Source organism: Austrofundulus limnaeus, unplaced genomic scaffold (genome assembly GCF_001266775.1).
Source record: "Austrofundulus limnaeus strain Quisiro unplaced genomic scaffold, Austrofundulus_limnaeus-1.0 Scaffold397, whole genome shotgun sequence".
Taxonomy (NCBI): Eukaryota; Metazoa; Chordata; class Actinopteri; order Cyprinodontiformes; family Rivulidae; genus Austrofundulus; species Austrofundulus limnaeus.
This window is the reverse complement of record NW_013952799.1, coordinates 434783-448824: the sequence shown is the minus strand read 5'-3', so window position 1 is coordinate 448824 and position 14042 is coordinate 434783. Positions and strand designations below refer to the sequence as shown.

At 37.4% G+C, this 14042-nt stretch overlaps 2 protein-coding genes across 3 annotated transcripts in view; one reads left to right on the top strand and one right to left on the bottom strand.

Moving 5' to 3' along the window:
- The window catches only part of vps52 (VPS52 subunit of GARP complex), a 13488-nt gene extending 12022 nt beyond the window's left edge, over nucleotides 1-1466 (top strand). For both annotated transcript variants that reach the window (XM_014023933.1, XM_014023932.1), the window contains exon 20: nucleotides 1120-1466. In XM_014023933.1, the coding sequence (XP_013879387.1) occupies nucleotides 1120-1266 (147 nt within the window). In that variant the 3' untranslated portion in view covers nucleotides 1267-1466. The remainder of the gene's footprint in view (nucleotides 1-1119) is intronic.
- A 3634-nt stretch (nucleotides 1467-5100) lies between these two features.
- On the bottom strand, nucleotides 5101-10252 carry igldcp (Ig-like domain-containing protein). The gene is made up of 7 exons (XM_014023923.1): nucleotides 10161-10252; nucleotides 9571-9614; nucleotides 8432-8797; nucleotides 7655-7745; nucleotides 5928-6106; nucleotides 5632-5682; nucleotides 5101-5337 (listed from the first exon to the last, which is right to left on the bottom strand). The coding sequence occupies exons 1-7, from the start codon at nucleotides 10175-10177 to the stop codon at nucleotides 5255-5257; spliced, it is 831 nt and encodes a 276-aa protein (XP_013879377.1). The 5' UTR covers nucleotides 10178-10252; the 3' UTR covers nucleotides 5101-5254.
- Nucleotides 10253-14042: the final 3790 nt, after the last annotated feature.

The following is a 14042-nucleotide window of genomic DNA, read 5'->3' as shown; positions in this document are numbered from 1 at the left end:
TTTTATCAGTCAGATTCCACCGTGAAAAATGTCTGTTTTATCCCCGTTTTTGAGTTTTTGGCCATTGACTATCTTTAAATCGCTGCTTCCTGGTACAACAGTCGGCTCTGGAAGCGATCGCTTTTTTCTTTTTTTTTCTTCTTTTTTTGAAGCGAGTGGTTGAAGCAAATGGAGCATAAGAGCCCCCTGGTGGCTGAAGAAAAAAAATCCACGTATAAGCCGCACCGGACCATAAGCCTCATGGTTCAAAGTTCAGGAAAAAAGTCGCGGTTTATAGTCCGAAAAATACGGTAGATATATCCTGCTTTTAAATCCACTTTTTTCCATTTAAATCCTTCAGTTTTGGGTCTATATAAAGTGGAACTGCAATGCTTTGGTCTGAATTCCTCCTTRTTGTAGCTCCACAAGCCCCACCCCTTTTCTTAGGCGTGTCTCAGATCAACTCGTTTTAAGGCTGTCTCTTTAAATCCAAACAAGGTTCTGCACATCCCGGCCTGTCAGAGTCTGAACCAGAGGAGCAGGAAGATGATKAAAGTGTAGTTTGTGAGTCCAGACCTTATTTGGGTCTGTCGCATAAAATGTGACAAATATCATAGAAAATAAAGAAAACTGAACGGGTTGAAAAATCTGACCCAAACAGAAAATAAAGATATTTATGCAATGCTGGGAGAAACTAAATTCAACGTTTCTGCCTCTTAGAGAGTACGCAACAAAATGCATTTAACGGCTAAAGTGGATTTTGTGTATGTCTCTTTAAAAGATCCAAAGAAATAAAATATATATTTTTACTATGTTTGAACATTTAACTGTATGCTTCAAATTTATTGTACAAAGGATGAACAGTTTCATCTATTATTTGTAATAAACAGTGAATAGAAACATCGAATGCACRTTCTAAGTAAATTTGTCATAAATGGTTTTGAGCGAAGCTACAGCTGTAATGGGCTTGTTTTGTTTTTCATTTACATGGTACATCCTGTTCTTTAAAGCAGGGATGGAAAACATTTAAGCACTCGAGACAAACATGAAGCTTTTTCCGTCTGCACTGAAGTGGAGGCGAGCGATGCGAGAAGTCATATCGCAACTCTTTTTCTTTGTTTTTCACCTCCTGTCCTGCAGGGCGCCCTGACTCAGCTCATCCAGTACTACCACGGCTTTCACAAGATCCTGAACCAGCCCACGTTCCGCAGCCTGGCCGTCCGTTCCGAGCTCATCAACCTGCACCACCTCATGGTCGAGGTCAAGAAGCACAAACCCAACTTTTAACCAGACGGCTCATTCGGCGCGGCGGGCGTCGACTCTAAACTGAAACCTGGAAAAGATGACCCTGAGTTTCATCTTCAGACTCAGATGTTTGAAAAACATTTTTTCTTCTCCACTCGTGGTGGAAAAAGTTGTATGACGCATTAACAGGAAAGTGGCCTCGACTTTAGATCTGTTTATTTATAAAACAAAACTGTAATGGCTTTTCTGTGACCCTTTTTGTTTCTGAATCACTATTTATTTATGACCAAACTGTCACTGAGTAATTATGATTTAACACAAAGCTACTTCAATGTAAGTATGGAGGACTGAAACTGTGATAATTAGAAATAAAAGCAGAATTCTATAAATGGACCAATAAATAAATAAATACACTTTAAAAAGAACTTTATCATTTAAAGGACCTTCATATTTATTTGTCCAGCTCCGTTCCAATAACTTAAAAACACTTAAAAACATATTTTTTGTTTTTCTTTTTACTTGTTACATGGTTCCTGCTCCTTCACCAATAGGAGAGGAGCTGAGCCAAGAAGCCCCGCCCACCTTATTTGCATAACGAGGCAGAAATGCCTAAGGTAAAATAGAAACAGAAGACTGAAATGTAAAAGAAACAMATGGAAATTAAAAAAAATAAATATTTAAAAGGCACAAATGATGCTCAAGTAAAAGGAAAAACAAAAAATATATTTTAAAACAGTAAAATGTAAATTATGTGTCAAAATATATAACTTACTGGAACTAAGCTGGAAAAATAAATATGTCATCAATTAAATTATAAAACGAGGTAAAGTTCTCATTTAATTGGTGCATTTTAAGTATTTATTTATTGGTCTTTATATATTTCTACTTTTATTTCTAATTATTACAGTTTTGGTCCTCTATGTGTAACTAGTGCTAGCATGAAAATCACTTTCCAACATCCTGGTACTTCCACCAGTATCCACAAATTAAATTTATTAGATTTAGATTAGTTGGAAGAACAAAAAGTGTATTTTCACCACAAGTGCATAAAAAAATTCCTTGTTGAGCAAATGGTGACGGAAAACATTGAACGTACTTTACTGTAACAGCTACTGAGCAACTTGTTGGCTAAAATTAGCATTTGTGATGTATATTTTGTTTGGTTTTATGATTTAAAACTGCACCAGAAGCTCCTGCTGACTACTTGAAACACTGACCTTTAAAGGTGGCCTTTTTTTTTTTTTTTGTCAACACGTTTAGTATTTCATCTCAAGCCGTTTTGAGGGAACCAACAGCAGTTCAGACCTGTTTCCTTTCTTTGTTTGGACCGTGAGCTTGTTTCCTGTAAGCATTAACCTCCAGGACCAAAACAAGCCACTGTTTTCAGTTTTTAATCAGACTGTAAATACCAAGTAAATTTATTATGTTCTGATGATGCATAACAGTGGTTTTATTACCAGTCAGGTCCTTTATTGTAGAGGAATATTATTAATTGTTGACAAAAACACGACCATGTAAAAGAACTCTCCTTCAGTGTGAAACAAAGTGATGGAGAAAATGCTTCAAGTTGTGCGTTTTTTTTTCTTAGCAGTACAGAATCTTTGTGTCRCATTTATTTGTGTAAATTCATATATGATGTAATTCTTGTGTAATAAAATACATTCTATGGAGTTGAAAATAGACAAAAATCAAAACAATTGCTCATATTTTAGTTTAAACTCTTTATTGTTAATATATTTTCACAGCAACAAATGCCATAACTACTTTGAGTCAAAACTAATTGGTGTAAAGAAGAGCCAACTTTTTCTTTTTGAGATTTAAATAATGTATTTAGTATATTTACCAAATTATTTCCACAGAATAAATCTGGCAGAATATTTAATATGAGCTCTTCTTTGCTTGTTCGTTGTTTAACAAGTAAAAATTAAATGACAACTTGTGTAACTGCCCACAGGTTCACTCAGGGTTGAATGTAGATGTAAAGAGCTCCCTCTGTTTGTTTTCACCGTCTAAATATAAAATCTACATAAATGGTTACATTTGCATTTAGTGCTAAAGCTGGAGTTTAACAAAAATTGGTAACTTGAGAAGGGAAGAATGTCTCAAAGAAACCATAATTAATCCAGATAATTGTCCATGAAGCAGCACTAACAAAGATTTATAAACAGTTAAATTAATAAATGATTCATAAATATTTTTGAACAAAAGAATAATAAATGGTCATCAGTAAGAATAACTTSAGTTCAGCAACAATCCTACACTAGTGCACTTTACTTTTCATTGACCAGAGATGCTTAATCCTGTTTTGTTTTGTTTTTTAGTTGTACATAAATTTTCTCTCCACTTATGGAATCAGCAAATCTGTGCTTTCAGTTTGGTAAACCAGGCACCAAACACACTTCTTATTAAAAGAAAATAGGAAAAGAACATTTTAGCCTTAACAAAGCTGGAAAGGTTGCAGCAGATTTTTTTTGTTTTCAGGATCAAAATCTTCTAAACAAGTTTATTAAATCACAAACTCCATCGTCCTCCATAAAAATCACAAACTGGAGTGAAACAAATCAGTTTGAGCTGAGATCTGAGTACTTCCATGTACGTTAGATGGACGTATGACATCGCATCAGACTTGTGAAGTGAATCAAAGGGATGTCCAGATGCATCTCAGTAATCCAGGTAAAAAATCAAAAAGAAAAAAYTTGTAYAGGTCTTCTGGACGGGTTCTTCTCTAATGAAACGTTTCGTCTCTCCTCCAAGAGACTTCTTCAGTCTGAGAGTTTCAGGCTTTTAAGCACTGCCTCCATGTGACTGATACATCACATGGCTATCGTTGACACCTAATTAACACCTATTGTTAAAGGGGTGGACTTATACTGGCAATAGCAGCACTGTAGGAGGGGGACAACTGAAAACGGAGGCCTCCACCTCTGTTTAATGATGGACGGTCTTTCACACATACGACAGGCCCTGGAGCAGTGTGGTTATCCTGACTGGGCTTTCCTGAAAGCAGACAGGAAACACAGACAGGATTCCATGCAACCTTCAGGTGAAAATGAAGACCCCAAACCCAGACCCAAACCAGTCGTTATTCCGTATGTTGCGGGTGTTTCGGAGAAACTGAGATGTTTATTTTCTAAACATGATGTCCCAGATGCTTTCAAACCCCAAAACACATTACGACAAAGGCTGGTTCACCCCAAAGATCCGGTGCCCCGGCACAAACAGAGCAATGTTGTATATGCTGTTAAGTGCCAGGAGGACTGCGACCAGTTATACATCGGGGAAACAAAGCAGCCACTGTTCAAAAGAATGTCCCAACACAGACGAGCTACATCTAATGGCCAGAACTCTGCAGTTTTCACTCATTTACAGGCCAGCGGTCACTCTTTCAGAGATGAGGATGTTCTCATTCTTGATAGAGAGGAACGTTGGTTTGAGAGAGGAGTAAAAGAAGCCATTTTTGTGAAGAAAGACCGTCCATCATTAAACAGAGGTGGAGGCCTCCGTTTTTTAGTTGTCCCCCTCCTACAGTGCTGCTATTGCCAGTATCACTCCACCCCTGTTAACAATAGGTGTTAATTAGGTGTCAACGATAGCCATGTGATGTGAGTATCAGTCACATGGAGGCAGGGCTTAAAAGCCTGAATTTTGCCTGAAACTCTCAGACTGAAGAAGTCTCTTGGAGGAGAGACGAAACGTTTCATTAGAGAAGAACCCGTCCAGAAGACCTATACAATTTTTTTCTTTTTGAATCAAAGGGATCTCTACAAAAAAGTGCAATAATATTTATCAAATCTTTGAAACAATAAATGGTTGAAATCAGAGAAGGAACATGGCTTTTGAAGTGTGAACCTCAGAAATATTAGTAGGAAAGTTTAAAAGACTTTAGRAACAGTCAAGTGGGAAAGATTTGCTGACAATAAAACAAACTTATTATCTGCGTTTACAATCAAAGTCAAACACAAAAAAATGATCACAGGCTACTCATAAAGTGCACGTTGCTTAAAACATCGGCATTCTGCAGAAGGAGCTCTCAGTGGAGATGAAGAGTTTGCAAACTCCAAACAAAAAGAGAAACAATGAGAAGAACCGAGCAGCTGCTTTTAGCTGCATCACCTGGAAAAAAAAAACAAACAATAGAATGGAGATTAAAAAAATAAATCTTTTCAGTTGTGTTTGTTTTTAAACAGCTTCCTGCATCTAATTTAGTTCAACAAATATTTCTGCAAAACAAAACGGAAGCTTTACATTTTAATTTGGATTTGAGACTAACACTTGAGAAGAAAAATGTTAGCTTTTAATCATGTAATAGTGCTGTTTAATAGCTACGTTTTGGTCTTAAATTTAAGTTTCAGGGGAAAAAATCTACCTTTACTTTGCAGTTTTTATTTTTAAAAAATGCAATCGTACCTTTTGGTAAGTTTTCCTGTTTTTGATGAGCTCTCAATGTTGGGGAGTTTTCTGTAGGACAGAAATAAATTTGCAAATTTTATTTTACTGAAAGAGAAAACATAAAAAAATACATTTTACACAATCAAATCATGTGTTTGGACTGTCTGACATTGGTTACTGTAGTTGTTTTAACTATTTGGTGCTACACTTTTTTTCTATTTCATATAAAGCTAATGATTAAAGTAGACTATTTTAACATTTTAATGAAAAAAAGAAAGTGTAAATGTGTCTTTAAGGTGACTCTGTGTTCTCACCGGTTACAGAGAGCTGCACGGTGCTGACAGCGTAGCCGTTTTCATCCAGAACTTTATACGTTCCTTCATCGGAGCTCTTCAGCGTCTTTATGGTCAGCTGCTCGTGCAGCGGGTGTTTCTCCACGCGCTCGCTGTTTTTACCCCCCCTCGACCAGACGTCCAGCCACGCCGAGCTGTTCCTGTGGAGAGAAAAACACGTTGAAAACATTTAAAAACATCCGACTGAAGGAATTATCACCTGCTGCTGAAGACTAAACATCAGCGGCGTTAGCAAAATATCTAACGAATTGCTTTTGCAAACYGTGTTGAAACTCTAGAACTGATTAACTCTCGAGGTTAACCGATAAGGCCAGCACGGCTGAGCAAACACAAAATTGGCTATAATTCAGTAAACYGTACATAAACAGGGCTTAGATTTGATGTGGTAGTAGCTGAGAGTCACCCCCCAGCAGACACTTCATGCACCGACTGATCAGGTAAGATTTGGTGCAGTAAAAGCATCACATACCTCAACTATTAACACACTGTGACTACTCTGTGCTGAAAGGTATACGCATTCCTTCAAGAAGTGTTAGGACTTTTATTTTGTTTCAAACTTTGACACGTCGTCAAACTTTTACCTTTTTTTTGCGCCAAAATTTCTCCTAATTCTGAAAGCTGTCTTTGAAGGCATGTAATCAACCAACCAAAACATTTAAATTATAAATTACAATAATGAAGCGACTTTACTTGTTTTCAAAATATAGACTTTGACACAGTATAATCATTTTTGAATAGCATGAGTTTAAATCTAAGCTCAGACATGGGAAATCAAAGAAATGAAAAGCAAAACTAAACTAGACATGGRYTTTTAAGATGTAAAAACAAGTGTGCATTGCCTTGTAGCATGTCATTGCCTGCAGCAATGGACTTGCAGAATGAACTGACCAAGTTCAAATGTGTTTTCTAATCAAGTACCAGCTTGTGGCTGTCAGCAGGTGTTTGTAATGAGGGTAATTGTGTGAAAATATGAAGTTAGAATAAATTTTTGTTAAATGTATTGTGGCTGGGATTTGAACCCTGATGTCCCACATGAAAGGCTATGGCATTAAACCACAAAACCATTGGTGCTGGGAGAAAGTACAATCCCAGTGGTTTTTTTCTATGTGTGTAGATAGAGGCAACATTGCCAATGACGATCGTTGACAAAGAACTGCATAATATTACAACAGTAGAGCAATATTATATGATGTTTATGCTTATGAGACAATAATATAGTAATACATCAAATTACATATATATATATATCAATATTGTAATCACTGCAATAATTGAGATTAAATAAAATTATTAAACTATGGTGCAGTTCCATACTGAGAAGATACAGCAGGGGGCAGTATTGGACCAATACACGGTCCATTGACTCCCATTATAATTTATTAAACATAAATATTTCAAAAATTATAAGTTGTACAGGCACCAAAAGGCATAGTCATCATTTGGCACAGGAGCTTTACAGATACAAATTACAATGGCAGCTCTAGGACAAAGTATGCAGGAGGAGAAACGTGCCAAAGTGGAGATGACTTGGATGGGAAACGAATCACAATAGTGTGCATTGCATTGGCAATGCACGCTGATTAAACCCGGGCAGGTTCCGCTACTGTCTCAGTGGTTTCAAATAAAAGCAGTTTTTGTTTTATTGTTATTTTTTGCTAAGTTGTTTGTGTTGAAGGTAAGCGGTTTACCTGCTCTGGAAGACCACTGTAAAAGAGTGGGATGTGTGGAGATCTAAAACCAAGTCTTGACCTGGAGGATGTGAAACCCAGGATTTGTTGTCTGGAAGGAACAGAAAGGCATCAAGTACGGAGCCCGCGAGGGGACATGGGAGATTTTTTTTTTCTTTTGCATTCCCACGCAATAGTATTGCGTTACCTCGCAAAAGTCGTTTATCACTGTTGTGCCTGCCGTTTTATTAACAAACTCACATGTTCACCATTAGCGAGTTAGCCTACTGCTTTAATTCAGCTTCAGAATGAATATATCACACAGCCACGCATGGAAGTGTGTCACATATTTTAACACAGTGCAGCCACCCAACATCAATGTCAAATTCACAAACTGTGGCGACACATCCTGTTCTGGTAACTGGATATTTCAAAATAAAAGTCTGATTTAACTGARTTCATATACAAAACAAACTTTCGCGTGGGAACGCAAAACAATTTTGCGAGGTAACGCAAAACGTTTTGCGAGGTAACACAAAAGTATTGCGAGGTAATGCAAAGATAATGTGAGGTAACGTAATAGTATTGCGAGGGAACGCAAAAGAAAAAAAATACCCCCATGTCCACTCGCGGGCTACGTAAGAAAGTCATGGAAACCAGTAAATCTGAACAATGTCAAAAACAGAAGGAATTGAGCTATAATATGAATAAATCCAAATAGTTTACACAGTTTAAAAAAAAATATGAATATGCAAATGAGAATGTGGCAAAAAAAAAAAAAAAAAACATTCCCCTCACCGGTCACAGAGAGCCTGACGCTCTGAAGTAAGACACGAGTCTTCCCGGACCTGGCACCGTCCACCACCATGAAGCTCTCGTAGCTCCCCGTGTCTCTGATCTGGACGTCCTTGATGATCAGGGAGCAGTTCCCAGAGCCGAGCGTCTCCTCGGGAACCTCCAGCCGCCCGTCGAACTCCTTGGCCTGCCACTTGTCCTCGCTCCGCTGCTCGAACACGGTGAACGGCGGCGACACCCACTGGACGTGGCAGGCGGAGGGGCTCACCTCCGCCCGGTGGGGCTTCCAGCTGCAGGGAAGCACCACCCGGCTGCCCGCCTTGGACGTGACGGAGATGGGGCGGACGCCAGAGGGCAGAGCAGAGGAGTCTGAAACAGGACGGGAACGTCAGTGCTTAAATGCATTTTCTATAAAACAAGATTAGGAAAATAACCAATTTACTTCTGTGCGTGATCATCTCTTTTTTTAATTTTTTATTTATGAGTTTATTTCATTTCATGTCACAAATGGACTTCTGTAGAAACCACATAGTCCACCTGTTTAAAGTTCACCCTAATAGTTTTAACAGACCAGCATCTCAGCCGCCCTTCTGGATGGGAGTAAAGTRGCATCAGAAGCCCCGCCCCCTCCATGTTATCAAATGTGTTAGAGCAGTGGTTCCCAAAGTTGGGGTCGGGACCCACAGTGGGGTCCTGAAACATCAAGGTGGGGTCCTGAAAAGATTTTCTGAATTACTTACACTAAAACATTACAACTACCAACAATTTCTTTTTGCCTTTGTTGCTACAAAACAGAAAAGTTAGTGGACTTAAAATGGACAAAAAGAGAGTAATAAATATTGTTATTATGTTCTTGTTTATTTGACATGAAAACAATGTTTATCAACCAACAACACCTGGGGGCACAGGTCTCTGCTGCTGGTATTTTGTGGGTCAAAAGCTAAAAAGTTTGGGAACCAMTGCGTTAKAGGTTAAWTTTTACACTCAAAATAAAAACATGCTTGTCTGTTTTTTTAACTCAATGTTCAAATTACTTCGTGTCCTTTTCTCACTTATTAATCCAGCTGAAGTTTAACCTGATGCAATTAAAAAGTCCAAAATATGTAATTTATTAAAACCACAGAGAACAGCCAGATACTCACCAACTAAACCCCCAATAAGGAAACACTGCAGATATATGAAAAGCCTAAAACAATTAAAACACAGACACACAAGGAGAAAAATACCACAATGTAAATAAATGCTGTGCTTCCTTGTTATTCCCAGCCTGATTTGTCAGATAAAACTTTATTGCTGTAATAAACAATTTTAATTTTAGATTATTTGACTTACAAAACTTGCTATAATTTAGCTTTTGTTTCACATAAAATCTGCTCCAAACTGTGAMTACATTAACTGTAAATAAAAATAAATAAACAAACAAGTGTCATTCTGGAGAAATGAAACTATTTATGCACCAGGCTTCCTTGAAAACGAAACTCTGACCCATGGAGGAACCAGACCCACATGCGCCCCCTTGTGGCTTTATAGAGAATTACATCAATAATTTTTTTTTTTTTTTACTCTGAAATGTGCACGTCTGCAGATTGCATGCTAATTTACTAGAATTTTACAACATAAAAACAAACTAATACAGTGGGTGGACACCTTAAACGATTAAAAGTGATGTAAAACATTTAAACATGTTGCATAAATAAAACTTGTTTGCTTCTAAAAATGACAGTGTTCTTACCTTAGCCGTGTTTTCATTGTGGCAATTATTGGAAACTCAGTTCTCTCCTCGTCTCTGTCCTCCGTGGACCTGCCAGTGAATGAAAGCTACGGGTTTACTTCTCCCTGTTGACATCCCAGTTCAAAACTCCTCGCGCTCACGTCGCCTTCACAATAAAGGTACTCGCGTTAATAATTAGTCTCTTATTTTGAAAAACCGAGCTGCACGTTTGTGAACGCACACACAGGCGCGAGAAAAATCATATAAGTGATAAACAGCATGAAAGGTGATAAAATTAATCCCCCCAAAAGAAAAACATAACGACAGTGGTTTTATTTTGAAGGTCTTCGGTTCTGCAGTACATCCAAGCCGCTTCAATGACGCCCCTGTGCAGAATCGAAACCTACAGAACTGGAGATGTGCTGCAGTCAGGAGGGGAAGTCATATCTCTTGTTTTCTCCTRAAGTGGAAACATGTTTGTGGTTTTTAATGAACTCAAGACCCCGCTTTGTTCCCCCTCCCACTGTAAACACATCTGACACCCAAACCATAAAGCTGCCAGTCTGCAGACCTGCTCGTGCACAAAGTCTGGAAATTAACTCTCCTACTTTATGATCATGTCAGGTGTCACTTGGATTGTCACGTTTATTTGTAAGTTATTTTAATTTATATTATTTGACAGCTACACAGAACATGCAGATTATTTGCAGACAATTATAGTGCAAAACCTGCAAAAATATAATCTATGACTTCAGAAAAGAATATAAATAAACTCTGTTTTAATTATGAATTTAATGTGCAGGACCAGCCGTAACATAGGCCGTGTAGGCAAATGTCAAGGGTGCCGTCCAGCGAGGGGGGCTGCTACAAATTGTTGATGAGAAATAATATTTTATAAGTTTTTATCAGAGTATAGTTGATTTAGTCTGTGAAACCAGTGTTTATTCAAGTTTATGAAGGTTTGTTTTTGTCAGTCTGCTTTGTTTCTACATATGGTGCAGAAAAGTTTCATGATGCAGTCAGGACTTACGGGTGCTCGGTGTAAATAGATAAAAAAATAAGGATAATGGATGTTTTAATTTTAAAGTTTATGTTTGATTCTGGTTTTCAATGACCTACCTTCATAAAATACTGATTTGATGTTTTGTTAATGTCAAGAATTTAGTACAAAGTTTTTAAAATGGCTGAAAAATGCAGAGTTTTTGAATGTTTTAATTGGACAACCTGGTTTCTGAAGGCAAAAAAATAATATCTAAGATGAAACAATTTGTGTGTGTGAGTGTTTGTAAATCGGTAGTCTTTGGGTTTACTCTCCCTGTTGATATCCCAGTTTAAAACTCATCGCGCTCACGTTGCCTTCGCAATAAAGCAGAGATGCCCAAAGTGGGGCCCGTGGGCCAAAATTGGCCTGCCAATCTAATAACCAGTTGTCCTGGTTATTAGATTGTAATCTCCTGTCCTATGTAGAAACACTATATTTSCACTTTTCAACCATTGGTCCAACTACAGGTACAAGGAGCTGAAGTCAGATTAACTCATGGTACTCACTTTATCTTTGAATTATGTTAAGATTAAACATAAAATATAAGTGACTACAAAAGACATTTAGATTAGATTTAAGCACACGTCTAGATTTCCACATTTATATCACATATACTCAAATTTGAATTTGTGAAAACTCCCATGAGCCTTTGCTGCCCGATATGTTGAATTTTCTCCATGTCCATGGGCTGAAAAAAAATGAAAGTGGGCAACTGCACTGGCTGCTAGTTTATTCATAAAAATAAAACAACTTTACTTAAGAAGTATTTGCATTTCGTGTATTATATTACTGCATTTGGCCCGCGGCCCTCAGATTGATTTTTATTTTGGCTGTATGTGAGTGTATGTAAATTGTTAGTCTTTAGCGAGCGTCAATCACAGTGATCCTCTCATCCGCTCCCCTCAGGTGCTGCAGGATGTCACTTGTCCTCCTCCTCACCTGTCCCCCGCCCCACTCTGGTGGTCCACCCGGGACAGAACGTCTCTCTGACCTGCAACATCACTTCCAGCTTGACCTCAGACATCACCTGGTACCAGGTGCGCTCAGACCAGCTGCTGCCTCTGCTCAGCTGCTCAAAGAGCCAAATAGAAAAAAACCTTATATGCAGCTTTTACTCTGAGAGAAGCAGTCGCATGCACGTCACCGAAGAGCCAAACAGCGGGCTGATCCGCCTGGAGGTGCTGGAGGTGGAGGAGCAGGACACCGGGCTGTACTTCTGCAGTAGCAGGTGTGAAGCTGTTGTGTGTGTTAACGAAGGAATTCACCTCAAAGTGACGGGTAAGATTTAATTTTTTATGTCTTCTTTAATGGGTTCATTTTATGGAGATTTTTAATTTAAAAAAAATTAAAACACAATCAAATATAATAAAAGCAAAGGTTTTAGCAGAAAATGTATAATTATAATGGTGTTAAATGTTAGGCTTCATATAAACCATGATGAGTCGTTGTTTTGACCACGGACAAATAAAGAGGCTGACATCGCTCATCCTGCCTGCAACAGTTAAATGTTTTGTTGGATRTTTTTATTATTTGACATTTGCATTGGTTTTGATTTTTATTTCTCTTATCTCTAAGGCTTGTCGTTTACTGACCCTGAGAAGCCTCAGTATGTTTAAAATACACTCATAAAGCAGTTTCTTCTTTTCTTGTTGTTGCAACTTTTATTCCCAAAAATCAACGCCAAATGTTGCTTTTTTGTCCWGAATATATTTATCTATTTTTTAACCATGTTTAACTGAGCTGTTTTGTCTTTACTGCTTTATGTAAGTCAAATAACCAAAGGTAAGTTAGATGAATAAGTCGCTAATATTCCACAAACTAAGATTTTAGTGCTAATTTAAAAATTAATAAAATTTTCTGTTCATTTTTCCAACCATGTCTTGTTGGTTTGAGACKAAATGTTTTGTAAATGTGGTTATACCGTATGTAGTAAATAAACAATGATTTGGATAATTAAGTTTTTCATTAATAATGCAATTTTTTGTTTGATGTTATTTTGTGAATAATCCCAAAACATTGGTAACGTCCTCTAACTTTGAAAAAAGGAAATTTCAGAGCTAGAAAAAWTTGTATTTTGTGATTTATTGTATGTGTAATAAACTGAATAGATGAGCCTGCAGAATATTTTTCTTGTTAGTAAATGCAGAAAAAATCTAACTTATTTTTTTTTCAAACAGAGTTAACGCTGAGTTACATAAAGAGTTTCTTTTTCTTAACATCTTAAGCCAGTTTATTTCCCTTTTTTTATTTTCTTTCTTATCTTCTCGCTTAAAAAAGTCACTGATGATGAAGAAATAAATGAACTAATAATATTTGGTTTCGTTTTCTACTGAAGTGATAAAAAACATCTTAAGCCCCAAGGGCTTTTATTCAACTGGTTGTCATTTTAATTGTCAAGTGCAGTGTTTCCCAAAGTTGGGGTCGGGACCCAAAGTGGGGTCCCGAAACATCAAGGAGGGGTCCTGAAAAGATTTTCAGAATTAATTACATTTTTGCCTTAGTTGTCACAAAGGAGTGAGGTTAGTGTATTTAAAACGGATAAATGTAGTATAAAAATATTGTTACTATACCCATGTTTTGTTGACCTGATACAAATGTTTATCATCCACAAACAGCTGGGGGCACAGGTCTCTGCTACTGTTATTTTGTGGGTCAAAAGCTGAAAAGTTTGGGAACCAGTGCACTTTGGTTCCCAAAGTTGGGCTTGGGACCCAATTATGGGTCATGAAGCACCTTGGATAATCTCCAGAAATCAATTTAAAGGGTAATAAAATAATAGCTGATGTAACATTTCCCCTATAATTATTACAAAAACACAAAATAAGTATAAATAAGCATTTACAGTATATTGGTGTATACAC